Source organism: Pseudopipra pipra, chromosome 2, assembly GCF_036250125.1.
Source record: "Pseudopipra pipra isolate bDixPip1 chromosome 2, bDixPip1.hap1, whole genome shotgun sequence".
NCBI classification, from domain to species: domain Eukaryota; kingdom Metazoa; phylum Chordata; class Aves; order Passeriformes; family Pipridae; genus Pseudopipra; species Pseudopipra pipra.
This window is the reverse complement of record NC_087550.1, coordinates 85,198,290-85,225,163: the sequence shown is the minus strand read 5'-3', so window position 1 is coordinate 85,225,163 and position 26,874 is coordinate 85,198,290. Positions and strand designations below refer to the sequence as shown.

Here is a 26,874-nt window from a genome sequence, read left to right as displayed (position 1 = left end):
CTTGCTGGGGGTGGGCAGCAAGAAACTGCTAATTCCCAGAGCCAATTTTCTTTTAGTATATATTACGGAGAAGTTTGCCAAATAATTTAGGTTCCAGAGTGGAACAACCACGGAAGTATTCTAAGGATGGGGGAAAACCTGGCCAGGATCATCTACAGTGCTGTAAACAGAGATTAAGTTCAGTTATTTGTGAGGCTTTAAAGGGGAGAGAGGAGGGGGAAGTAAGTATAAAATTAACATTTTTGTCTCCAGAGTCTTTTATTTGAAGATGATCAATGTTTCTTCCCCATGAGATACCATTTTGCTGTTATAATTTGATATTAAACATTATATTTTTACATGAAAGGTTATTTTCTAGATGCAAGAAGATTCTTCAAAATCAAAAATAAGATGCTCAAAATTGTATGTGAAAAGCTCTCTTTGCCCCAATAAGAGTTGTGGAACAGCATTATAAAGATATGCTTTCAAGTAGTTTATATTCATCTGCCAGAAATAATTTAACTTTTTATTTTTGAAGACCAGGGAACAGCTGATAATAATTCTGATAGTTGTTTGCAGTTGGATATTATATATAAGCCCAGTCACCTGCATTTGTGAAACCTAGGCCCTTGCCTTGTACTCAGAGGCTCTACTGTTCTTCCAAGGGAATATGTAGTACCTAAATCAGTATCCAGATCCAATTAAACCCATGCTGATTTGAGCAGCAGGTGTTGAAGGGAAGTGCTATGTTAAAAGCTCTGAGTTAAAGATAGAAAAATCAAGACAATGAAGAATAAGGATGGGAAAAGGAATCAGGAAGGCAGAGAGGATGGAGATTAACACTTGGGATCTCCTACTATGTTAGACTAGCTTTATCTGGAACTTCAGGGCAAGTTGTTGAGGTTTTCTCATTAGACTGTGAAAAACACTCAAAGAAATCCCATGGAAACAGGAACTTTCTGCTGAAACGAACTTCTGTGTCTTGACTATGGGATCCTCCTGGCAAATTTCAGGAAATTGAAAGCATTTTTAGTTTTGCCTTCTGTCCAACATGGCTGTAGAAACTGATCCCATGGTTCTGGCTACTTCTGAAATACTTATTTCTTCAAATGGTTTTCTGCTCATATGTGTGGATTTTTTTTTTGTGGGGAGGGCAATTTTTTAAATTGTTTTATTCAAAGGACAGGTGGATTGTCTTTGCTATTGAGGAATAATTCAGAAGTGGATCTCCCCAGTTTATAACCTGGGGGGTGTTGAGGAGTAAAAAATGACTCAATGACTCTCTCAAACCATCCAACTCCCAGCCTGTATTTGTAAGGTTTATTGAGTGGCCCCATCTCTGTGATAGTGGTGGGGCTGAAATCTCATAACTGAATGTGTCTAAGCAGTGCTGGAGCCCATGTAGAGCTCTCTGAGGTCAGAGCTGCCCACCACTTTGCTGCTGTTTTCTGCCAGTCTGTTTGCGGGTCAGGGTCGAAATATGCTATGGTACAGCTGAGGGACAGTGTGTGTGTTCAGAGTATTCTGAAAATGTGCTTACATAATTCGCCTTCACTCTGTCACATCTTTGGAAGACTGAACAGGCAGGTATTTTGGCAAGGAGATAAGGTGGCTGGGTGTTTGTGTTTGCTAATATTAGTGTTGAAAGGAGCTGAAGATAAGTAGTGAAATAGTTAATTCAAAATTGATAATTCAGAATTACTTCACATTCTTCTAAAACTGTGAGGAATGTTGAATCTGGAAAAGGGGAAGTGGTTGAGAAGGAGAAAATGTAGATGAAAACATAGGAAAATAGCAGAGGTAGTCAGAGTAGAAGTAGTTATGTGTTTCTAGTTACTAGAGTTAATTTTCTCAACACTTAAAAGAAACATACACATAAAGGGTTATGACTGAGAGCTTTCAGGTGGGAACAGGTATCTTAGAAGGGAGATGGTATACTTTAATGTATTAAACTTTATATCTGCAGATCCACACTTGAATGCCACCTGACTGACAAATGACATTACTCGCTACATACCAAGGGCTATATTCAGCAAGCCATTGCAGACTTCTTTCCTTTTCTCCAAGCACGAATTCAGTCCCTATTCACAAGCAAAGCCTTGTGGAAAAGAACCGAGTGCAGCTGAAGCCAAGATTGCTGTACATTGGCTGAGCTGAGTTCGTGCCAGTGTGCAGGGACGGGTACCAACTTGGGACTGTTTGTGAGTGAATTCTGTGCTGCGGAGCCCCTGTGGCTGTAGGAAGCAGCAGGCAACGGTCTCTTCCTCAGAGACTTTAAAGTTTAAGTAAAATATAGAGTAAGTACTGCTGGTGTATTATGGGCAGATTAAAGAACAGTGTACGTTGTTACCTGTTGATCTTTTGGGTTATATTTCTAGCAAAAGGCAAAACTGTTTGGCAAACCCTTCTACTGGGTATCATCCTTGGCTTTCCATCTAAGCAGGTGAACAGGAACTTGTAGCAATGGATAGCCTATGTGTAGGTGGTCTCCTTTCTTGGATTTCCTTGATTATTCTTACTGCTATTGTTAGCAAGAGGAATTAAGAAAGAAATATAAAGAAACTGATTCAAAGGCTGCAGTTCATTTAAGTGTTTCTGCTGATATCCTTAGCATTATAATTTTACAGAACACGGTCATTTTTCTGTGTTGGATCTTAAAAATTACTTTCCTAATGCTATTTAAAACTTTGTCATTTGAAAGATGTAGCAATATGCATGAGATAATTTAAAAGCTGGATAAGGAAAAGACTTCTTTTTGAGGTGTCCATGAAGCAACAGTACTAGTAATATGAAATAACACCTTGCATGGATAAATATGTTTAGCCTAAATTAACTAATTAGGCCAAATTCAAAGGAACCCTTTTCTTAGAATGCTTAAAATACAGTGTTCTAGTGTAAAACAGAAATAGGGAAAAGGCATAACACAACTCTGTAAGAACCCACAATAGCAAGCCAGTGCGTTTCTAGAGCGTGCCTCTTCCTCTGGGAATCCAGAGTAATCCAGAATTTCTTGGAGTCCTTGTCTGTGTCTAACAGTTGTCCAAGACAACAGCTGAAAGGAAGCAAGCAAAGTCTGATGTATGGGAGAGTGCTGGTTGTATTAAGTAGGTCACCCATACTCTTGTCTTTGTATCTTTAACAGATGAATAGCACAATCCCTGTATCTTTTGCATTCTGTTGCTTTTATTAACTGCAAGGTCTGTGAGAGTTTCTTTGACTCTTAGGGAGCCTAACACAAACTTTGATGTTACCTTTAAGTTTGGCTCACTGCAGGCTTCCTCTGTGTGTGTGAGAGAGAGACAAGTGTGTATACCACAAACAAGATGGTACTGATATCACTAATAAAGGAGATAAGGCAGCATTTGGATAGCCTGCTGTAGGCACCACAAAGAACTCTTATTTACATAATAGAAATGCCAGTAGTGAATAACAAAGATACATGTTTTTTACTCTTAGCCTATTTGTCTTTGTCTTGTAGCAAGCTGAAGTGCGGTTGAAGTGTCTTCTGGGACTGCAGGGAATTTATAGCAGAAAAGAACTTGTTTCCAGGATGGATCTCTTTACTAGCAGATTCAAGGTAAATTACTGTTTGCTGTTTTTTTTACGTCTAGGCCAGGTGTATACACAAGGTCAAATGTTTTGATCAGAGCTGATCTCCCCACTGTCTTGACTGACAGGAACTGCAGAAACAGCCTGATTGACTGAGTGGATGAAGGGATTTTGCAGGGGTGTTTCCCTCTGTTTCTGTGGAATATTCCTTTTCACTTTAGTTTATGCACAAAATGGTGTTAGCATGCACTATGGTCAGTTACCTCCACCATTCATCCAGAATGGCCCAAATTTTTTACAGGATCTTTGGCAGATGACAATTTCATATGCTGAAGGTCCCTTTTTTTGCTGCCCCAGATAATGGGTTAACCTTGTAGATATTGGACTGGCTGTCCATGTATCACACTGATGTGGGAATGGCTCTCTCTTGATCTACCATGTCAGTATGAATCTTGAAGCAGGATCCCTTATCTCCTTTCTGATCAAGTCAGGTGATACACAGTAAGTTTGAGAGTGTTTTGTGGCTGCACTGGCACTGTACACTGCCTTTATCATATTTCAACATCCTGACTCATTTAAGAAGTAAGACCTTTACTTTTTTTAATCCTGGCTTGGATTAAATTGGTAATGATTTTGTCAGCTACTTTTATCCCAGTGAGTTTGGGCCTTTTCAGTATTTGAATAAGAAAGCTCAAGATGTGATTGATATTTCAGTCCTTCTGCATCAGTACATAATCAATGCCTGCATGTGGTGCTAATTTGTGTTCTTTTTGCAAAGGTGCAGGGCTTATCTGTATATCTAAGCAGTTGCTAATAGTGAAAAATACCTATAGCACATCCTCAAAGAACAAGAAATAGATTAATATTGCTATCTTAAGAATAAATTATTCAGACTGAAGCTTGTCTATCTAAGATCGACCCCTGATTTAAATGATTATGTGGTAGTCCCTTATCTTTCTGTCTGCTGCAAGCTGCGTAACCACAGGATTGGTATTCAATAAAGACTGATGAAATAGCTCCAGTCTGTCTGTACTGCAAGCTCCCTCTGTGTGGAGGATGCAATGTAAATGGATCATTGCAAACTCCATCCCCCAATCAAAAAAACTCCACCCAAACACAACTCCTTCCCCTCTAAGTGAAAGAAACCCAAACAGCTACAGGCAACATACAAGTTTCAAAGTTTAAATCGTGCTTTCTGAGTGATGGGGAATGCAATCCTATAACCATGAATCCATTTCCTGCAAGAGTGAGTTTCACATGTTATCTCTGTTACCCTTGAGTGTTCGAACTCAGGATTTGTGCATTTAACACACCTTGCAACTGAATTGTGAGAAAAAGGAATGTGCAAAGTAAAATGAATCTAGAGATTTATGTTAAATGAGAAAGCTGTTAGTCCCCAGTCAAGCAAGTCTAAAGGTTTAATATATCTTAAAGATATAGGCTACACTGAGGTGTGCAAGTTCTTGGTTACACGGGACAGGAAAATTCCCAGTTTTCTGAGATGTTTGCATGTGTACCAAGTTACAATAGTGTGCATTTTGGAGGTCAGGAATATTGCTGCTATTCCAGGAGGTGCCTTTATGACTTAAGTCCTAATTATCTTTCTAGCAAGGCACTGGCTTCTGTAATGTGTAGGTACAGGCACTTCACTGTTGATGGGAGAAACTGATTATATAATGCTTGTAATTTGAAGCTTACCTTCATTTAACATGCTGAAGTGCCAATAGTAACATCTTAGAAACAAGTTGTCAGTCACTTTTAATTTGTAGACTGTAGTTGATTTCTTGTGAATGCATACATTACATCTATAAAAAATATCATATTACTGCATGATTAATTCAGTTAAAAAATTAACATGCTGTTAATTTTCAGGGGCTGGGGAACTACTTGGTAGTAATCAAGTTGCCTTATGTCTCTTAGGAAATAGCTGCCGAAATAAAAATAAATCTCTGCTGTACTAGTGTAGATGATCTAGCTGTAGCAAAAATACGTATTTATTGAGAACAAACCATGTTACATCTTTTTATTGTCATTTTACATCCATTAGGATCGAATTGTGTCCATGCCTCTGGACAAGGACCATGAAGTAGCAGTTCAAGCCATGAAACTCTTGATGCTTATGTCACAGTAAATAATTTCTTTTTTAATTTACTGTATTGTTTTAATGGCAACAAGATGTAGATACAATCCTAATGAGTCTTCCTGTAATCAGTTACCTGTTGGGAAACAGTTGCTACTGGCAGGATATGAGTTACAGATAAGCTGCCCAAGATGTGGCATTTTCTTTCTGTGGGAAATACCATTGTTAAGAAAACCCCTGTGCTGAGATTCAATCTGAAAACTACATTTTTATGTCTTTATGCTTCGTCTTGAAAGGAAATGCCACATTTTCATTTTGGCTTTTCTCAAATAGAGCATTTGCCTCTCTTGGACGAAGTTCCCCCTGAATATGGGGTCCCCACCCCATCTTCTGTCCTAGGGTTGCCAGGCCTTGACCAGAAGCTCGGAGAACTCTGCCAGCTTCCCTGTCTCTGCACCTAATGCAGGAGGCCTTGAGCTTTGAGGCTGTTGATAGAATTTGGACTTTCAGATTCTTGACTCCATGGCAGAGAATCTGGAGCCATTGAGCCCACAGCAGACTGACCAGCAAGAAATGATGAAGTGTATGATATTTTGGTTTTGCTGAAGTTGAAAACTAACAGAAAAGTTGTTTTCTTGGGAAATCTACCTCCCAGCCATAGATTTGGTAGGATAATGGCAAGCTGGAAGTGTGGGGAAAAATTAGACTTACTCTTACAGAATCTTATTCTGATATATCCTTGAGCAGCATGTTTATTTTAGACATGGCTTTATTTGCAAAACATGTGGAGAATAAATTCTCTGTCCCTCTTTTTCAAAGCAAAATGTGAATAAAACCCTCACTCCCGTCTCATTGGTAATACAGTTGAGATGTTGGAAGTCAGTATCTTTTCTGTCTCTGAGTGTACGTTGGATTCAGCTGATGCAGATGCTTAACTTCCATGTACAGCATGACACATTGTCCATTAGCCTTGTGGGATTTGCTTTTCCATTTAAGACAGAAGTATTAGTCATTGATAGCTCAGCACGTAAACCTTAATGGACCAATTAATATGGTGTTGCAGGTATTTACATTAAATTTCAAGTACATTTGTATGTTGAAGTGCTGCTTTATAGTCTACTAGTTTGAGTGGCATTTCTCCAGTCCCCCTTCAGGAGGCACATCAGAGCAGCATATGATGCTGTGAACACAATACGCTTTTCTGAAGGTAGGACTGTTGTTTGGGCCTCACTGATAGTAGCTGTGGTTACATTGTTTCTGTGTTGACAATGTCCATTTTTACATCCCTTGGTTCCCTGTGGTGTGCTGTTGGAACAAAGCACAATGCTGTGTCCATGTGTAATGTGTCCCTGTGCTAGGAAGAGCAACTCACCATTGTTGAAGTACAAAGATTCCAAACACCACTTAGGGCTGCTCTTGTTCTGTATCTGAAATAACAAGAGCTATATTGGCACTGCAGCTGTTTATCATCTCTGGCTTTATTATAAGAGATCATATTCTCATTAGTGCAAGCTGCAGCTATAAAAGTTTGATCAATGTTTCTTTTTCCCTGAAGCTCTTTTTTCCTAATTTTGCTTAAATATGATTTTCAGTGTGAATAAATGCCTTCTAAAGTTTTCTGAATGACATTTTTCCATCATAAAATGTAGTTTTCCTAAGTAAAATTAATAAATTTTGAAATAGTTTTTAATTAGGCTGTATAGAGGCCTAGCAAATACATTCTTTTCTTTCTTTTTGCTCATCTGTTGCATAGCCATCCTCCTGTCTTCCACTGTACCCCCCAGTTACTCTGAGCCCTGCTGATTTGGCTTAATTATTGGAGTGATGGAAGTGGGAACTGGGGGCTCAGTAAGCAAATTCAATGACAGCTCTTCTCTTTGATAAGACTAGTACTGACCAGTCTGTAAAACCTGTGTGAAGAGAATGCAGACAATATAGACAGTCACATGTAGAGGCTTCTTAATAAGAGCCTTGCATCAAGATGTTTTTCTGGCAGGGAAAAACTGATGCCTTAGTTCCTACAATAGTGGCAGAAAGGACTTGCTACTGGCATTGCAGAAGCAAAGACATTCAGAGCTATTGTGTTTCAAATAGTTGTGTCTCATAGCTCAAACCCAGTATCTGGATATTGAGCAGTAATGCTGCTTGATACATGCAGTAAAGCATGAAATGGGGTTGGGGACAGCAACTCCCCTGCCTTAGAAGGGACAATAGAGTAATAAATGACAGCTTGCATAAATGGCATGTCTACTAGTATGCATTGATGTAATTAAATCTTTTGCCATTTCTGTCATGCTGTATTGGCTTCTCTTGTGAATGACTCATTTTTGTCATCTGCAAATTTGGCAACTGTATTCTAGTGGCCCAACTTGCATTTTCAATGAGATGTGAAAGACCTTTCAGATCAAGTTTCTATTTTTAAAGCTACTGGCAAAAATCTCTACCTGATAAATTCCCTATATTCGATTTGGAATCATTAAAAAAAATGATTGGAACCATTTAAAAAAAATAATATAATGTTAACTGGTCAGGTACTGACCTCTAGAACATGTCTCTAATCTTGGAATAAATATTTTGTTGTTTTATGACGGGAATTGGCAAGAAACAAGGCCAGAAATAGCTTTTTCCCCCCTATTAGTCCACTGGGTGCTTTTTCTTGGGGAAAATTTACTGTGTCAGTAACTTGCTTTTACTGGCTTCCATAATTGTCTTTTGGGTGAATATAGTAGCAAGACCTCATCACCAATTAGCTGTTTTAAGATGTTTCACAATTGCAGCAGAGCTGTGCTCCATGTATGTTGATAGCAGGTTTGAGCATCTCTTAACCATCACTTCATTCCAGTCCTGTGGAATATACTTTGACTACTCTGTACTACTGGCCCATAAAATTACTATGCTGGCCTTTATATTCTCTCTTGCTAGCTACAGAGACAGTGGAAACACCGATCTTTTCAACTGACTTATATGTATTACATTATTAAAAAATATTCCCAGCGCTGATTCAAAACCCTCTTGCTATGCATAAACTTGGGTTTTTTTTTCAAATCCATATTTGTATTTTCTTCTTGTCTGTCTCTGTGAGCTGAGATTTTTTTTTTCTTCTTGTTTGTTGCATGTTGTTTCAATTGAATGCCATGTCTTTGGACTAGTAGATTTCTGGGGTTTTTTTGGGCTAGAGGATTTCTGTATTTACAAAGCATGATGCGATCCTAAAACTGAAATGAACATATGAGGTTTAGCATAATAGAAATTATTAATGGTACTGAATTATGCATAATTGTTAGCATTAATGTTGCAAAGGATCTGACAGGGAATAGAACTAGAAAGGAGATAGAGGGAGAAAATATGAGTGACAGTGAGAGACCATGGAATGTTACTGAAAACATTGCCTTTTAGGAGGCAATTTAGATTAGTGTGTCTACTGCTAGACAATTCTGTTAATTTTTGTGTGCTTAATTACCTAAAAGAGTAGAGGGATTTTGGAAAAGAGCAGCAAAAGTAATTAGGTAGATGTATGGGGGAAGGTTACAAGTGGGTACGGGTAGGAGCACAAATCTACAATTAGCTTGAATATGTAAATAGCATAGGGGAAAATGACTTTGTATTACATTAGTTAAATGTAACTAGAAATTAAACTGAGTTTTAAATGCAAAACACATCGGTCTGTCACAGCATAATCACAGTATATTGCAACAGGCTAATCCTATTGTAAAGTGATGGGAAAGGACTACTGTTATATTGTAGTAGCAACCATGTTATCACTTTGCTGATCACCAAAGTGTGTCCTGAAATACCTGCAATGACAGCAGGGGAGTGAGAATGAGATAACAGAACAAATCAGCCAATTTTTCTACTTAAAATTTTGTTGCAGACATTAGAACAGCTTCAACATGTATTTTTTGGTTGATAGTGCTCAGTGCACAAATACTGTTTTTACAATGTATTGTCAGATTTGGATATTTAACTTGACTTAATTTTAAATGCAAAATGGACTGATTCTTTTGTGATTGAGATGCTATACCTGGGATTGCCAGTGTCCCCATAATGTGTACCAGATCTTTCCCTGCACAGCTGTTAAAAACAGAGTAGGGTGGCAAAACTCTGAGAAGTGCATCAGGTGTGTTTTCATTTTACTGTTGTGATTTTAATGGTTTTTCTTGATAGAAGCGACAGTGCTGCCCAAGTCAGGAAACTCCAGCAGTCATGCCTCTTGCAAAATGAAACAAAAAGCAGCAGATATGAAATCTTTCAGCTAGTGCCATATGCAGAACAAAAGCAGGCTGTGATCTCCCTCTAGAGTATCCCAACTTCTTCTTTGTGACATGGTCGTGCTGAAGTGCAGAGAAAATGGTATGTCATGACATTGGTATGTGGAAGGCCATGCCTGTTTATTTTTAGGCACCTAAACACTTGCAGGAACTTCTGGCTTAACCTTTATATGCTGCTTGGCCTTCTGAGGGCTGTAAATTTGCAGCAGTGTTGTTGCTGTATTTGAAGTATTCTTTGAACAGCTTATGTATGTAAGAAAGAAAGGCACTCATTTACTGTGGTAGCATTAGTGCAGGTGGTGGCAGATGTAGTCGAGTGCTGCTACTTCCAGAGACTAGTAAAATGCCTAAGCACTCATTTGTATGGAAGTTATGAATATAAACCTCAGTGTATCACAGAGAGTAGTGATTGAACAGTATGTGAAAAGTGGTAGTACACACAGGTATTCCTTCCCATTCAAGAAACAAAAAGATAAAAGGTGCTCAAGTGGTGTCATGAGTGTCTGTCAGTGCTGCAAAGAAAATGGATTCTTCTCCCCACCTTTGCTTCTGTTCCATCAGGGGTTGCTTCCTTTGCAGCCAGAACTATTGCATTTGACCTACGCATGTCTTGAGGAAATAACACTACTGTAGATTAATGTAAATGGGACAAATTCCTAACCTCTTAGAAGACAAAGTCAAAACCAAGGAGGTTGATATTTCAGAAGTCACAGAATGGCTGAAGTTAGAAGGGTCATCTGGTCCAAACTCCTACTCAAGCAGGGCCACCAGGAGCATATTGCTCATGGCTACATCCAGATGGCTTTTGAGTATCTCTGACAGTGATGAGTCCACAACCTCCCTGGGCAGCCTGTGCCAGTGCTCTGTCACCTTCACAATAAAAGCATGTTTCCTGATGTTTGGAGGGAGCCTCCTGTGTTTCAGTTTGTGCCTGTTGCTTCTGGTCCTGGCCACCACTGAGCAGAGCCTGGCTCCATCTTCTTTACTCCTTCCATCAGATATTTACACATATTGATAAAATCCACCTGAGCCTTCTTTTCTGAAACCTAAACAGTCTCAGGTCCCTCAGCCTTTCCTCATAGGAGAGATGCTCCAATCCCTTGATCATCTTTGTGGCCCTTCATTGGTCTCTCTTCAGTATGTCTCTTTTACTGGGAAGCCCAGCACTGAACCTGGCACTCCAGGTGTGGCCTCACCAGTGCTGAGGGTAAGGATCATGTCCCCAGACCTGCTGGTAACACTCTTAATGCAGGCTAGGATACCATTCACCTGCTTTTCATCAAGAGCACATTGGTGGCTCATGTTCAACTTGGTGTCCACCAGGACTGCCAGGTCCTTTCCTAAGGATAGAAAATTTCTGTGGAAAGGCAGTTACATTAGTACTGTAAAGGCAGAGTCCTCAGTTTCTACCCAGAGAAATGGCAAGCACATTGCTGAACTCTTTGAGCTATCTGAACAATTTAGGCAAAGAATTCTTTTAAAATAGAGACATTCAAGTATTGCATTCACTGTTTCCATAAATGTGCTAAGAAGAGAAAACCTGAAATATAAAGAATATAAAAATTCAAATATAAAAAATGTGTACATTTGTCTGGCATGTTCGTACAGGAAATTCCATTTAAGCATAGGGAAGAAGTTTTTCGTTGTGGCAGTGGTTCAATATTGAATCAAGTTGCCAGAGATGTGGAGTCTCTGACTTCATAGATATTCAAAACCTGATTGGATACAACCCTCATCAACTTGCTCTGGCTGATCCTCTTCTGAGCAGGGGGTTGTACTAGGTGATCTGTAGAGGTGCTGTCCATCCTCAGCTGTTCTGTGATTCTGTGTTAGCTCAATCTAGATTGCAGTATATTTGTATAGAAATTTCTTCTTTTCCAAGCTATCCACAGTTTTTAAAAAAAAATATTGAGAGAAAATGGCAAAGACATCCTCATGGAAATCAGTGCTTTAAAAGAATTAAATAATAGATTGACATTGAAAAGAATGAAAGAAACGTTGTCAGACTGCTGGTTTATTTCTGTAAATTCCCCATAGTCTTTTAATATAAAGACTTGATATATAATGTATTTTTATTCCTGTAAGTGCTCTTTGTTGTCATTCTTTGTTTTACTCTCACTTGTTAAACTTGCAGAAGTTTAATATATTTGATCATTCATAGGTTCACAGGACACACCAATGCTTATTCATATATTCTAATGCACCATTTTACGTCTTTCAATTTCTTACTGTTTAACATTAATAAACACATTTTTTACTCATTTCCCCAGTTTTGTAGATGGTTGAATGAGTAGCATAAATATTTTCCTTTATGTGATTTCATGAAATGTGTACTCAGAGCACTTTCTATATGTCCTATTACTGCAAATATATGCTGAAGGGAATTTCATGTTCAAGGAGTCCACCAAAACCTGCCTGAAGTACGTAAGGGAGCTTTTCTTTTTGGTTGAGGGCAAGCATTATCCTGTAATATTGATCCATCAGTTCTGGAGACATACCATTAGCACTTTTATTTAAGACCTTTTTAATGGGTGCTCCAGTGATACTCTCACCTAATGTGAGCTCACGTTTTTTTCAGTCAGGTTGAAGGATGTTTTGGGGCTTTATGACTTGTAAGGATGCTAAGGGATGTAATGGGTTGAAGACAAATGGGAGAGTGTAGGAAGGACTGCTGATTGTTTTTAGACATCAATCCTAGCAAACGAAGAGAATGAATCCTCAGTTGTAAAGGGGGGTATTGGACCACAGGTGGAGTTGGTTTTGAACTGTTACTACTTGAGAATTGAATGCAGTGATAAATAAAACCCCTTTCCTCTCACCTGGGTGTAGTAAGTGTAAGGATCTCATGTTGCTCTTTCATTCTCTGAAGTAGCTTAATCCAATGACATTACTGTGGCTGTAAGAAGCACATACTTTGAAACTGTAATCCTTGCTTTAGGCTTCACTCCTCTGGTATCTCTTTGTCAGGTTATTCAGCCTTGATGCTTCAGTTTCTTTTTTTGTAAAAGTTTGAAATTAATACCTTTTCTACCTCATAGAGTGTTCTAGGTTTACTAGTTGGCACGTAGTGTTCTCAAGATGTGTAGCTGAATGAAAAAATCTGTGACATTTGAGTGTTTGTGTTTGCGCAGAGAGGTCACAGTCATAAGCATGCTCTCAAGAATGTTTTGGGTTTTTTTACGTGTGTCTCTGTACAAGCCTAATGTAATGGAATATAGGTTTTAAAATACTGTAATAATAATTTAAAAATAATTTGTACTGCTAAATGAAGGCTTTGTATTTTTTCTTATTTTCTGTGGTGAACATCTGAGCACAAAGGCATGATTTTTACTGTTTTATTACTATTGCTCTTTTTACTGTGACCCCTGATCAACTGTAATTATGCTTTAAATTAATGTTCCTGTCCATGCAGTGGGCCTGATTTGTCATGGCTTGCACAGACCTCTGTTTCTATACACAGTGAGTAAAAGAAAGCTGCCAATTTTGTTTGAGAGCATTTTTAGAAATGCCCTACAAAAACGTAGCATTGTAAACAAGTGACATGGCTGTGGAGAATCAGGTCTAGTAAAAGCTGGACGTAGCATTCATACTGTTCTTTGCAGATAAACCTGAACTATAACTTCCGTTGTTATTTTTGCCTAGGAACTGTGAGGATGTGTTATCAGCTGAAGACTGTGAAATGTTATACCAGTTTGTTTATACCACACACCGTCCACTTGCAGTAGCAGCTGGGGAATTCCTTTATAAAAGGTATCTCTGCCTGCCTACTTCTTGCATGTTCTCATTTGTTTCGGAATTAAGGTGGATTTATTTAAGGGGGACATTAAGCATTCATTTTACTGCTGAAAGTGCTGAATCAGAAGAAAAAAGCTGTCTGGGGGTAATTGCATGTTTCCGTGCACAGCCCTGGCACAATAGCATGAGAAAAGCAGCAAGACTAACATGGAGAATATGAAACTGCTAACTGATCCACAAATGCCATACTATGTTGAGAGCATACCCTCTTTCTTTCTACTTTCTTTTCTTGTTGCTTTGCTTCTTACAAGCTAATCTGTCACCTGGCATCTGTGGTTTTCCACAGCTTTGGTGATTAATCACAAAAATGGCCTCCTCCCTTTGGAAGTTGCCTTATACTTTGAATAATGAGAGAGGCAGCAGATTAAAAAGCCCTCCCAATTTTCTGTCAGGTTAATGAAGTACAGGGTTTATCTTCCCCAGGAGTAACTCTTATAAATGGGCAACAATGTTTGCATGAAATGAATGGAGTTGGTGAGCTAAAAGAGAAGAGATAAATATTCTGACTCTACAGCTGAGAGAAATAATTTTGCCTTACAAAAAGGATTTAAAAAAAAATATTTTGGCAAGAATTTTGTGGGGAAAAATTCAGAAATAATAATTGTGTTTCCACACATGCATAATCCCCTCCTAGTTGTCTTTTCCTATCTAGCTGAATTGTTGACATTCTTGAGTTTGTGGAGCCAAGTCCAGCAGAAAGACAAATGGAGATAAATTTCTGTTTTGACAAGTCTGCTCTCACATCTGCTAGGCTTAGTCTTTTGTGTTGGTCCTAATATTCTCTCATAAATCAGGTGTTTTTCATCTCAGAACTCTGCTGCTTTTTATTATCAAAGTGATCTGCGCTAATAACTTTACTTTTTCTTCTCAGCTGGCCAGTGCAGTTTGGTCACCTTGACCCTGTAAACCTCATCCTTGTGTTTGTTTGCCCAGTTCTTCTCTCCAGCACTTCTACCAGTATAGAAATGTTCATTCTAGTGTCCTAGAGATGTTAGTGACACTTTCCTTTCCCCTGGTCATACTGTTAAAAGTTTTAGTTTAAATGCTTATGCTTTCCACCCCCACTGCCCCTGCTTCTTGGTTTGCACAAAATCTCCTCAATGTCTGCATATTTTAACTTAGGTTACTTAGTTGGCATAAATTATACCAGCAGAAGCACTTCCTGAAAGTATAAGCTTTTACTGATGTTTAATAATGTGGTCCAGCTCTTAAATCCAAGACTTTTGGGCCTTGCAGTAATCTGAGGGGATGGCTTTCCTGTAGTTATTTTGGGATTAGCACTTTTCACGAGTAGTACAGTCACAGCCATTGTGGAGAAAGGGGGAAATGGAAATTGAAGTGTCATCCTGTGCTTCATACTGCAGACAGAAAAGGAAGAACAGATTTTCCACTATATTTATGAAGCTAATTGCCTCTTATAAATACAAGATACTGTGCTTTCTTTAAGAAGGTGCAGTTCCAAGATGTACTGTGATGTGAATAATGGCTGTATAGTAATATCTCATCTCTGTTGCTAAGGTTTAAATTTGGCCTGGAGCAAACCCCTTTTCAAGCATGAGCAAATGCCTACCTCGTTATATGATCAGTTCTGTGGAATCTGCATCTATTGTCCAGAAAGTAGGCAGGGTACCTGTGAAATTATCAGAAATAGTCTCTGCATCCACAAGGATAGCAGATCTCTCATAATGGAAAACTATCTACTCTCTTTTCCTTTCATCTGGTAAAAAAGTCTAATATTATTTGGGGTAAATAAGTAGACACTTGGGAGGAATACAGTTTGTGGGATCTTGACAGAATTAGTGTTACATTGCCAAATGAGTATAAGGAGAATGTGGCAGAACTGGACTGACTTCCTTTTCTGTTGGCAGGCTGCTTATTTCTGAGGGAGATGAAGAAGTTCAGCCCAAAGGAGGAAGAGAGTTTGGGGCAAGTACTGACCAGTTGAAAAGATTAATACACTTTTTCCTGGAGAGTGAGGTGAGGAGAATAGACCCTGCAGTGAGCACTTGAAATCCATCATTGCATATTAAATTAAGTATTGGCTTCCTTTTGAAAGCAATTTCTGGTGGTGAGCTCTGAAATGTTTGGTGTTTGGAATGTTTTTGCTCTCTAGGTTAAGTTTTTAATTAAGACATTTCTGTTCTGTATTAAAACTAATTTATAACTATGCTAATGGAGAGAATCAGTACTGAAGCAGTTTCTGAAAACAACCTGAAAGACCAATGCCACTGAGTGAGGGTTTTTTGATCTGTGTCCATGTCTTTCTGCAGGTGTGTATGCCTTATTGTACCATGGCTTCATGCTCCGTTATCAGCTTATGTGCTGTACTTCACTATTTAGCTTTTGCAGTGGTGCAGGCCTGTGTCTGGCCAAAGTGTCTCAGGCACAGCAGTTTTGAATCTTTCTGCAAAGAATTTAATCGATAACTCGTTTCTAGTCCTATGACTGGGTTTTTAGGTGTTATGATGAGCAATATAAGAGCAATACAGAAGCTAGTTTTAAGGAGATTATTTAAATTACAAAGGAAAGGTATCCTAGAAAGAGAAAATATTTTTTCCTGCTTTTCCTGCTTTTTTTTCCCCACTTTCCTTCTTTGTATCAGATTGAAGACATGTTTAAATATTGATTAGCCTCAAACAAAATATGTTAGAATAGTCTGTGTGAATATATGTGTGAATGACAAAACTTTGTCATTGGAAAAAGGGAGAGGAACATATGAAACTGTATTTCTTTTGTTGATGTGTTTACTTTCTGTAAGCTTATGTTTTTAATCCCTAGCTACACAAACATGTTGCATACCTTATAGACAGCTTATGGGACTGGGCAGGCAAATTTCTGAAGGACTGGGAGTGCATGACAACTCTTCTATTAAAAAATGCTGAAGAAGATGGAGAAGGTGGGTAAGCAGAGAGCTTTGTTGTTTCTGAATGAATCTCTCCATACTGTTTTTTGAACCTTGCCTTAGCTAGTTTAGGATCATTTCATATTGCTGTACCATTTGATCCCAAATTGTGGTCCCCAAGTGTCACAAAAGCAGATGCAACTCAATGCACTGCCAATGTAATATTTATATCAACACATTTGTTTTATTCAGTATTCTGTATTTATGTAATGTTAGTTTAGAAACAATTGCTCAGATAAATGAGTAGGCTGCTGCTTCATCTTAATTTTTATTTTCTGTGATGCTGAGACTGATTTACTTACAGCACTGAGCGATGCCGAGGAAAGTGCTCTCATTGAAATTATCCTTGCAACGGTTAGAGAAGCAGCTGAAGGTCATCCTCCAGTGGGCAGAGGTGCAGCCAAAAAAGTCAGTGCCTCTTAGTCTTATTTATTCTCCTGTAATCACATTCTCTTTGCCTTATGATCTTTGCCAGATAGCATGTTTCTAGTTGGAGATGCATCTTAGGAAATAAAATGGCATATTTTTGTGAAATGACGCAGTGTCTTTTGATCTCTAGATCTTATTAGAAGTGGATGTTGAAGGACATGAGCATTAGAGGAGAGCCACTTGAAGCTTGTTATTAACAAATGATGAGCATTTTATCCATGAGATATAGCTGTACAACGATTTGCATCTATTTTAAGGTTAACAAAAAAAAAATAAAGCATCTGGTTTTCTCCATGGAAAAGTATCTTTATCTTAGCTTCATATTCTTGAGACAATGCCATATGAGTTAACCTTGGGTTACATGTAAAATTCTACTCAAATCTCAGAGATTTTGCAATTGAAACAAAATGGTTTATTTGCAGATTCTGTCAGTAAAAGAGAAGAAAATACAATTGGAAGATTGTACCAAAATTACTGAACACTTTATTATGGTGCTTCCTCAGCTCTTGGCAAAGGTAACTAACAGCTGCTCTGTGAATGCATGTTAAATATTTCATTAAAATTCCTGCAGTATACTCATATCCTGTTTTTTTCTCTGCAGTATTCAACAGATGCACAAAAAGTGGCAAATCTTCTGCAGATTCCTCAGTATTATGATTTAGATGTTTACAGTACAGGACATCAAGAGAAGGTGAATAGCAATTGGGGTAATTGGTTCACGTGGAATGTACTAAATTTATGTGACAATGTCGAGAGTTTAGTGGGATTCGGAACAATTAGGAGACGGTTGAAATACAAAGAAATGTCTCATACCATAGGGGAAATGGTCTTATGCAGGCTTTAGTTTTTTATTTGAGGCTGTCAAAGAAAAGCCATAGTGCTTGTCAGTTCTGATATGCTGTGACTGGCTCTGGTGGGTGATGGTTTGTGGTTTCGTGTGGTGGGCCCGGCACTGGGTTTTTTCATTGCTGGGTGGAGAGAGGGTGGGTTATGCTGTGTGTCTAAGTTGGTGTCTCCCAGGAGTTTACTATAGAATAGATTTCATTCTCCTTGAAGGCTGACTCCCAGCTGCTGGGGGATGACAGTAACTGAAAGATAAGAATGGAGATAGTATATCTGCTGATGGGAAAGGCATGGTCAGAAATGGATAGATGAAATCTTTGAAATAGCTTAATGTATTCTTAAACAGGAATGTTTACAGGGAGGTAATGTTAGGCAAACACGCCTAGGTTAATTTCAGCACGAACTGTTAGCTGGAAGAGAGAGAGTCAGCAGAACAGCAGAAGTTACCTCCTCTCCCTGGGAGTGAAGACCCCAGTTGCTGACATGATCCGAAACATTCTCCATTCTCCACTGCTAAGGGAGACAAATTTCATTGTTTGGAGACACACCTGTTCTTTGGAAAGGCATAATTTATTCCCTGCCTTTTTCTTCATGTAGTGTTAAACACATATTGCTGAAGTAGCATATAAAGCAGTTGCTTCATTCTTTAGGAAGATCTAGAGACATAATAATGAAAAAGAACTATAAACACAGAAAAAAAGTTGTATCCTCTAATCCTGCCCCTCTGCTCCTTAGACTGGCATTTGGTTATAAGACTGCATCTTGGTTATATGACCTACAGGGATATATGGGCTTACTGAAATGATTTAAAGCATAAGTGGATTTCTGTACAATTTACCTACAATACCCTTTTATTTCCTGCAGCATTTGGATGCTTTGCTGAGAGAGGTAAAAAACATTGTGGCCAAACACTCTGACATGTCTGTCCTCGAGGCTTCCTCCAGGACTTATTATATCCTCTGCAGTGAAGAAATTGGCATTTATAGCCAGGTGGATTGTGCTCGAACTCAACTGATAGATGAGTTGATGGAACAGCTTAACCGGCTACTAGATGGCTTCTGGCAAAAGGTGAGTGTGACTCACTGTGGAGGTAACCAGACTGTTTCATTATGAAAAAAAAAAAAAGGGAGACAAAAAAATAAAGGGGGTTATGGAACTGTTCTCTGCCTGCTATTTCTGCTTGAAGGGAGCAGAACTTTGAAAGATGGGTTTGCACCTCTGGAAAGATTGGTTGTTCATATTTTAATGAGGCAGATATATTTTTGCGGGAATAGAGTGAGGAAAATTATAAACAAAGTAGTCCACACCAGAACAGGGCATTTTATGTCTTTTGGTAAGCTTTTATTGGACACTGATATTGTAAATTGTGTCAAGCCAAAAAATCCCCTAACCTCAGATTGGAACTATTTTGTTGAGCTGTGTCAGTGTGAGATAATGTGTACTTAGGAGAAACAAAATAAGTTCCAGACCAAATATTCTGGACCTAAGCTCTATAGTTGCTTTATAATTACTCTAGTACTGTGCCAAAGAAACTATGGCAAGATCAGCTACTAAGTGCTGTGTATCTATAGTGATGAGACTGTTCCCCAAAAGATATGTTTCTGTACTTCTATATATTTGACTGTACACAAGATGCCCTTTGTACTGTCACTTTGGCTGTATGGGGGAACAAAAAGTAAACAGCAGTCTGTAGTGCAGATTTCATAGCTTTGGGGGTCTTTGAAATAATGACTTTCCCCTTGAAGGAGGATTGCAGAGTCTCCCTCAAAGTTTTTCATTAGGTCTAAAAAGCAGAAACAGCTGGTGGTGATATGAATAGCTTGCTGGCTGAACTGAACAACAGAAGCCTGCAGCTGATCTGATCAACTGTGCCGTCATGAACAGGTGTCATGCCATGGTATGAGAGTTAACACTGGCAGGTTTTTATTGGACACTGGGATATTGTAAAATGTGTCAAGCCAAAAAATCCCCTAACCTCAGATTGGATTAATTTTATTGGCCTTAAATAGAGATCTATGTCAATGTGGTAGAATGTGTACTTATGAGAAACAAGATAAGTGCTAGACCAGGGATTCTTCAACTCCCCCGTAGCGTGATCCATATCTAAATAAAGAGATTTTTCTCCTGGAATCCCTCCCTTCTAATTCCTGGTTGTATATATCGTCCCCAGAATCACATAGTATACTTGTGGAAACTACAGCAATTGCATCTATGGGAAAGTATTTCATATATTTTTAGCTATCTTTGAATGTGATCTGGCAGCTGGAAGCAAGGAAGGTCAGCACCATGTGAACAGTTAGCTTTCTAGAGATCCTTAACTGTGTGAAGGACCATGTTAACCTAATTGCTAGTTTTTACTCTGTGTTAGCAATACTGCAGTCTAGGGAGGCTGCCATGGGGTTATTAATGACAGAGATGTTTCCTTATAGAAAATTTCTGTGCGGTTATATTGTTTTGTTTTTACTGTAGAGGAAGACGTGAGTAGGGTGGTTAAAGGTGAAGGTACATGGGAGGGCTGGAGGAGAGTGATTCAAGCTTGTGGGTTGGTTGGGAAGAGAACATAGTAGTGCCCTTTCCTTTCTCTGGCTAATTGCTTTGTCTTTCCCAAACTTTCATGATTTAGGAAGGAGAATTTTGTATGGATGCAGGAGCAATTTCCTGGATGAACTCTGCTTTGAGAAGAGTAGCAGCTTTTCATAAGTGAGATGTTTATTTACACAATTTACATTCCCATATACTTAAAATGTCGACCTTACACATGCAAATTGAGAATTGCTTTTTGGGTTTAATAGGTTTTTTTGCATAGGAATGAAACTCTCTGTTTCTGCAAAGAGAAGTCTAATGTTGAGTTGTGAATACTCAAGGTTGCAGTGTTAGATCATGAAAACATACTTTTCCACCCTTATAATTAATATTTAGTTGTTTAATGTTATTATTCTACATCATCTGAAGTCAAAAATAGGATACATTTAACCTGTCTGGTCAGGTGAGACTCCATTTCTTGCTTAGTGTATCATTATAATTACTTTTTCACTTACAGTGCCCATGATCTCACCAAATGGAATCTGTATGACAAGACTTTAAGGTTCCTGGTGTTTGAAATGGAACATGGGAGTTTGCCTGTTCTGGTGAGTTGTTAATATTTAACAGTGAAAGAGGTTTTTCTTGATGAAAGCACAAAAAAATAGAAAGTATTAAATAATCTTACATATCAATGTCCTATGAGGCAGGAAGATACTGTTTCCATTTCTCAATCCTGGACACTGAGGCTGTCTTTGGTATAACATTGTTGTGATCTGTAAATTCATGCCTTTATATTAATTTATTTTGAAGATTGTCCAGAACTGTGATAATCATCTGGCTTCTGGATTGATCTTTTGTCATGTTCAGTACTTCTAATGATTGCACTGTTTCATTTTCAGTACATATGAAATTGTTGGGACTGTGAGGACCCCTTTTTAGATTGCATGTAACCAGAAATTGGAATACTTTGGACCTGTTACTTACATGTTGACTCTTGGTGTAATGGTTTGTAATTACCAATTGTCTCAATGGCAGCCTTTTGGTTGTCTGATTGCCTCAACTCAAGCGTTGTCTGTGCCAAGATGGAGTTCTATATTCTAGGATTACAAGGTGAAATACTCTAGGAGTTCTCTCCCTGTTTTCAGGAGAGAAATGGAAGGGTTTTTTGGGAAAAGGTGAAATTTAGTTGAGTAGAGAGAGCCTGCAGCCAGTAGGTAGGGTGGATTCCTTTAGATGGAGCATCGGAGTACCAAGATTTGGCTTCTGCTCAGAATTGCTCTCTGGAGTAGTCCTGCCTTTCATCAAAGACTGCAGAGAAATCATGAGAAGCTAAGCTGAAGTTAGGCTCTGTGAACACACTTTTGGTACGTGGGTTACTTTCCTTGAACTCATCAAGATGTCAAAGAAGTTCTGCAGAAGCAGCACCATAGTAATGAAGTGTCTCAGGGGGCAGTGTTTGCTTGTATGTAAACCTATTATGTTAATTTTAAGGGACTAAGTACAGTTGAGAAATGGTCGTGCAAGCAGCATGCAGAATGTCAGGGTTGAATGCTTTGTTTAGTCCTAAACGTTTTGCTGTTGAGCCTTTCCTGTAAATAAAGGACATGTGTTTTTATTTTCAGATTATCCTGCCAGCTCTCCAGTGCACTTATTTTTCTCTCCTGTGGCAACTATCTGCAGTTTCAGAAAATTCTACCAAGGTTGGCTGCTCACGTAACTTTGAAACCCAGAGTTGTGCTTCTGGAAGTTTAAGTTACTTTTCCTGTTCTCAGATTGCCAGAAAAAAACCAGGCTTTATAAGAAGATAATTTGTGTGTTTTCTTGAGGAAACCAAATTGCGTTTATGCTTTTTCAGTCCGCAGGAGAATAAGTGAACAATGGTTTACCTCTTTTTTTACTACAAAACATGTGCATCGAACTCCAGGGGCTTGATGGAGATAAAGAACTTGTTTCACTGCCAAACAGTTTGTTGTTTTCTTGTTTTAAGCAACAAAGAATATTCAGTGAAAACTCCAGGAAGTCCTGTTGCTTAGTTTCTTTTTTCTTTTTTTTTTTTTTGCTTCTTTTAATTTACATATTTCTGGCAGAAGGTTGAGGAAAGGGGTAATTTTTCTCCTCAGCTGACAATTTACTTTTGTAATTGATTTTATAAAGTGCCAAGCTCTGGCAGGTATTTCAGAAGACAGACTAGCTTAAGACACCAAAAAGGAAAACTCTATTATGCATTGGTTCACTTGTGAATGTGTACCTATGGGACTGCTCTTCATGGTGATTTCTGACTACACTGAGTGATGCTCCTTCTGCCATTCTGTCCCCTTCCCTGGTGCTCCTGTGCACACAGGACAGGACGCTGACATGGACATGTGTTTTGTGTGAGAAATGCTAGCTGGGAGATTACCCATTTGGCGACTGATTCACTGTCTATTCCTGTCCCATTCCATTCCTGTGTGGATGTCCACATCTCTCACTGCTCTAGTATGTTCTGACTTTCACTCCAGACACAGTTAGCTTAACTGGTAATGGGGCAGCACATTTTTTAATTTGGCCTTTCATACAGGAGCAGATTTTGATTGGAAGCACATTGTGACGGCCTACTCTGCAGGGCCAAGTCTGGATGTTGCCCAAAACCCAACCATTTCCTGAACAGCAGCTCTAGGACTGTTACTTCCCCCTCGCTCCTCCCCCAGCAGTGTTAAGGCAATGTATAGCCCCTCCCCTGGTTCTCCTCAGCATGTCCTGGGATGGATCCCCTTTCTTATAAATGTACAGTTGCATAGCATGAAAGCCAGCCCTCTTGTAAGGGCATTCCTCTTACACTGAGAGCTCAAAGCTCAGTGTAGTGCAGCTGGGACCTGGTGGAGGATCAGAAAGTCTTTTGTGTGGCTCTAGGCAAACAGTCCCTCATGCTCAATTCAGCTCAGCAAACAGAGGTGTCTTAAGTTTCTGAGTGCCAAAGTTAAACTCCATTCCCTCTGTAGTCAATAGAGAGGGGGAGAAAAGCAACTCCAGAAGGCAATGAACACTGAAAATTAGGTGGGATAGACCTGACTCTACTTCCATTGTTACCACTGCTTTAAAAGGATAAGATGAAGTGAATAAGGGAATATGTGCTGCCCACCCTACAGATAGAGAAACAAAGAGTTTGTGACCTGCTGAATACCACTGGCTTCAGCAAGTGTGACAGATGCAGTTGTTCATAGCTAGTAAGATGTTGTACCATGAGATGTCAGCTTCTTTCATATTGTTATCAGCTGTGCTATCTTAAATGAATAATATGAGTGGAAGAAAGATGCAACTATTGTTTATTCTGTAATTCTCTGTTGAATCATAGTGCCATGCATGCTGATCCTTTCACCTTTCCTAAATACGTTTTTAGGAGACTCTTTTTCCACTAAGAAGGGAGCTGAGACGTTTCAGTCAGATTTGCACGTGCTTCCTCCAACATAAGGAAAAAGATGTAAGAGAAAAGGTTTGTGTTTCTCTATCACTTAACTAGCATTCATGCTCAGATCTCCTTTTAAGTGGCTGCCATTCTTTTCATACTGGTATTTCCTTCTACCGATTTTGCTATGTTTTTGTCTCTTAAAAGAAAAATAACTCTTTAAAAAACCCCAATCTTTAACTATTTATTTTAAAGAAAAATTAAACTTATGTTAGTTAAATACTAAAAGTTTGTGCTTTAGTCAAGCATAGATCTGTGTCTCCATGGGTCCATCTGCAGAATCAAGGCCTGAATTTGAGTGATAATCATTGTGTTTTCTGATTAGACTGATCAGTGTACTGGTTGCTATCATTGCTTTATTAATGTCTTGCTATGTATATTACTTAAAAAAATGTAGAAAGTGTCCAGTGATTCATGGGTTAAAAGAGAGATATTCCAACATAATGGAGCTCTTCTTCTTTCCCATGGAAGTTTGAAAATCTTTAGGTGGTGTTCATACATTATACTTGTATACACTGCATCTCCTAAGGTACACATTTTGAAAGGGCTTAGCTGTGGCATTTCACCACAGCTGAGGCAAAGAGAAATCTTTAGTTTGCAAGGAAGAAGTGGGATGGAAGCTAGACTGTGTTTGATGGAGAGGAAAAGTGGAGTTGGCATGAAAAGTAACACAGTATCCTACTTTGGCTTTGTCTGCTTGGTACAGGTCTTCATGATACTCTGTGACTGGTTGCTGATTTTGAGTCATCAGGATTCAAATAATAAGGAAGAAACAATTGGACTTCTAGGTTATCTTCCTAACACGTCACTTCAGGAAAAACTGTTTTTGTTTATCCGGGAACATGTTTTTGTGGATGAAGAAGAGGAAAGAAAAGGTTAGACATCTTAATCACCAGAGAAACAATCTACCACTTTTGCTATCATTTGTCATCTGCAGTGAATGTATCAGGAAAAGGCGCTGGCCTCTTTTTTTGTCATCGTTGTTTTGTGGGTTGCTTTGTTTTTTTTTTCTGGTTGGGCCCCTTTACAGACAAAATGGCTGACCTGTTATTCATTGATCTGTACCACTGATCTGTGGATTAACCGTAGGATATAGCTGCCAATTTACTCGTAGGATAAAAAGGGCTGAAGTAATGCAGGGATGGGTGAGAATGTAAAAGTATTTGGTAGACTGACTTTTGTGGTACAGATGATGGTATTAGAGGAAAGCCTTGCAGTGTTGCAGTGTGGCTCTCTCAGTGTGTGGACCCTTTGAAGCCATCAAAATAAAGGATTAGTGGATTTTGATTTTGGGGCTGTGGGGCAGATTTTACAGAATCATAGACTAGTTTGGGTTGGAAGGGACCTTACAGACCACCTGGCATGGGCAGGACACCTTCCATTTAGACCAGGTTGCTCAGAGCCCCATCCAACCTGCCCTTGAACAGAGATGGGGCATTCACGAAGTCTCTGGTCAACCTATTGCAGTGCCTTACCATCCTGACAATCAAGATTTTTTTCCTATATCTAAGGAATAAATCTACCCTCTTTCAGTTTAAAGCCATTCCTTCTTGTCCTATCACTGCATGCCTGTGTACAAAGTCAAACACATTTGGAAGCTGTGCTGAGGTTGTAATTGTAAAGGCTGGTTTCTTTTGGGAGTGTTTTGAAAACAGATTGTTAGTTCATTGTGGTTCTGAGGCCAAGTTCAAGTGTCATGCTCTAAAAAATGCTTTTGTTTCCCTAGACCTGACAGAAGGGGAAGAGAAAAAGGATGAAAGTTGCAAACTTGATGACTTGCACAGAAAGCGGAGTCTTCTTGCAGCATATTGCAAGTTAATAGTGTATAATGTGGTAGAGATGACTGCAGCTGCTGAGATCTATAAGTATTATGTGAAGGTAATGTTTTAGATAAGATTGCTTTCCCTGTCAGTGCATTTTAGTTTTTGAAAGTGACTCCAGTGTTTGTGAAAGATGTGATGTTAATAGCGTTATGGATCAGAATCCGTATATAATCATAAAAGGGCTATAAAATCAAGCAGGAGTAGGGCAAATCTCTTCCCTTGGCTCCACAAAGTTACCTCACTGCAGACAAAGCAACTGAAAATTGAGCAAAGAATATGTTTACTCCTCACATTCTCCAGAGAGACCACTGCAAAGAAGCAGTGTATGGTTGGGGACTGTTCTAGATGTAGAGCTTCTCACACTGAAGCGCTCAAGTTACTTCACACGACTCACACAGAAGTTGGCCTACATTTCACCTGAGTCCGGGGTTTAAACAATTAGTAGAGCTTCAGCCACTCTGAATTGGGTTTCAGGAGAGCCGAGAACAAAATGGGAAGTTTTCCTGAGTCAACTAACAGAACTTTGGAAATACCTGAATGTGAATCTTGTTCTTTACTTTCTTGGCAGGCACTGGTTAAATGCAGAAATCTCTCTTTTTCTCTCCCAGAGAGGCTTTGTTCTTTTGTTGTAATTAATACTTAATAATTTCAGTAAAACTTTAATCCTCACATTACTCTTAAAGGAGTATCCCATTGCTTTACGTATGATATAATGTAAAAAGTCCAGTTTTCATCTTCTAACTTGTGTGTTCGGATATTGGGAGTGTTTTATGAACTTCTTGTGTCACATGAACAGTCACATGTTTTGTGTACTTCCAGTGCTAAAGAAGGGTAATGATAATTCTCATTTGTTTTGTTGCTATTACTAGACCTACAATGATTTTGGAGACATAATTAAAGAACTGTTAAGCAAGATGAGACACAATAACAAAATGCAGAGTGCCAAGACACTGATTCTTTGTCTGCAGCAGGTAAGGTTATGATTAAAGTAAGTTACTAGGGGGACTTATAACAGCTGTATTCATAGTGAAGATTTTTACCTACCGTGCCATAATTATTCATAATCATTAGAAAACCTAGTGAAAGAAATTATTTCCTTTCCTGCCTTTCTGTGTGTATGTTGTTTTTGCATGTCATAATTAAAACTCCTTTAAATTCATTACATCAATTTTAAAAGGTAATTTTGTGCTTGATTTTTTTGGTCATGATTTTAATCTTCAAGTATGTTAGAACTGATGTGA

General features: G+C 38.7%; 1 protein-coding gene across 4 annotated transcripts in view; it reads left to right on the top strand.

The window, feature by feature from the left end:
- LOC135409976 (cohesin subunit SA-2-like) overlaps window positions 1-26,874 on the top strand; it is a 56,980-nt gene that overhangs the window by 19,907 nt on the left and 10,199 nt on the right. For all 4 annotated transcript variants that reach the window (XM_064646192.1, XM_064646190.1, XM_064646191.1 and 1 more), the window contains 16 exons: window positions 3,458-3,556; window positions 5,576-5,655; window positions 13,519-13,626; window positions 15,540-15,648; window positions 16,450-16,567; window positions 16,878-16,981; window positions 17,425-17,517; window positions 17,604-17,693; window positions 18,710-18,913; window positions 20,469-20,545; window positions 20,886-20,973; window positions 21,991-22,068; window positions 23,745-23,837; window positions 24,517-24,685; window positions 25,537-25,688; window positions 26,503-26,604. In XM_064646192.1, the coding sequence (XP_064502262.1) occupies window positions 3,458-3,556; window positions 5,576-5,655; window positions 13,519-13,626; window positions 15,540-15,648; window positions 16,450-16,567; window positions 16,878-16,981; window positions 17,425-17,517; window positions 17,604-17,693; window positions 18,710-18,913; window positions 20,469-20,545; window positions 20,886-20,973; window positions 21,991-22,068; window positions 23,745-23,837; window positions 24,517-24,685; window positions 25,537-25,688; window positions 26,503-26,604 (1,764 nt within the window). The remainder of the gene's footprint in view (window positions 1-3,457; window positions 3,557-5,575; window positions 5,656-13,518; window positions 13,627-15,539; window positions 15,649-16,449; window positions 16,568-16,877; window positions 16,982-17,424; window positions 17,518-17,603; window positions 17,694-18,709; window positions 18,914-20,468; window positions 20,546-20,885; window positions 20,974-21,990; window positions 22,069-23,744; window positions 23,838-24,516; window positions 24,686-25,536; window positions 25,689-26,502; window positions 26,605-26,874) is intronic.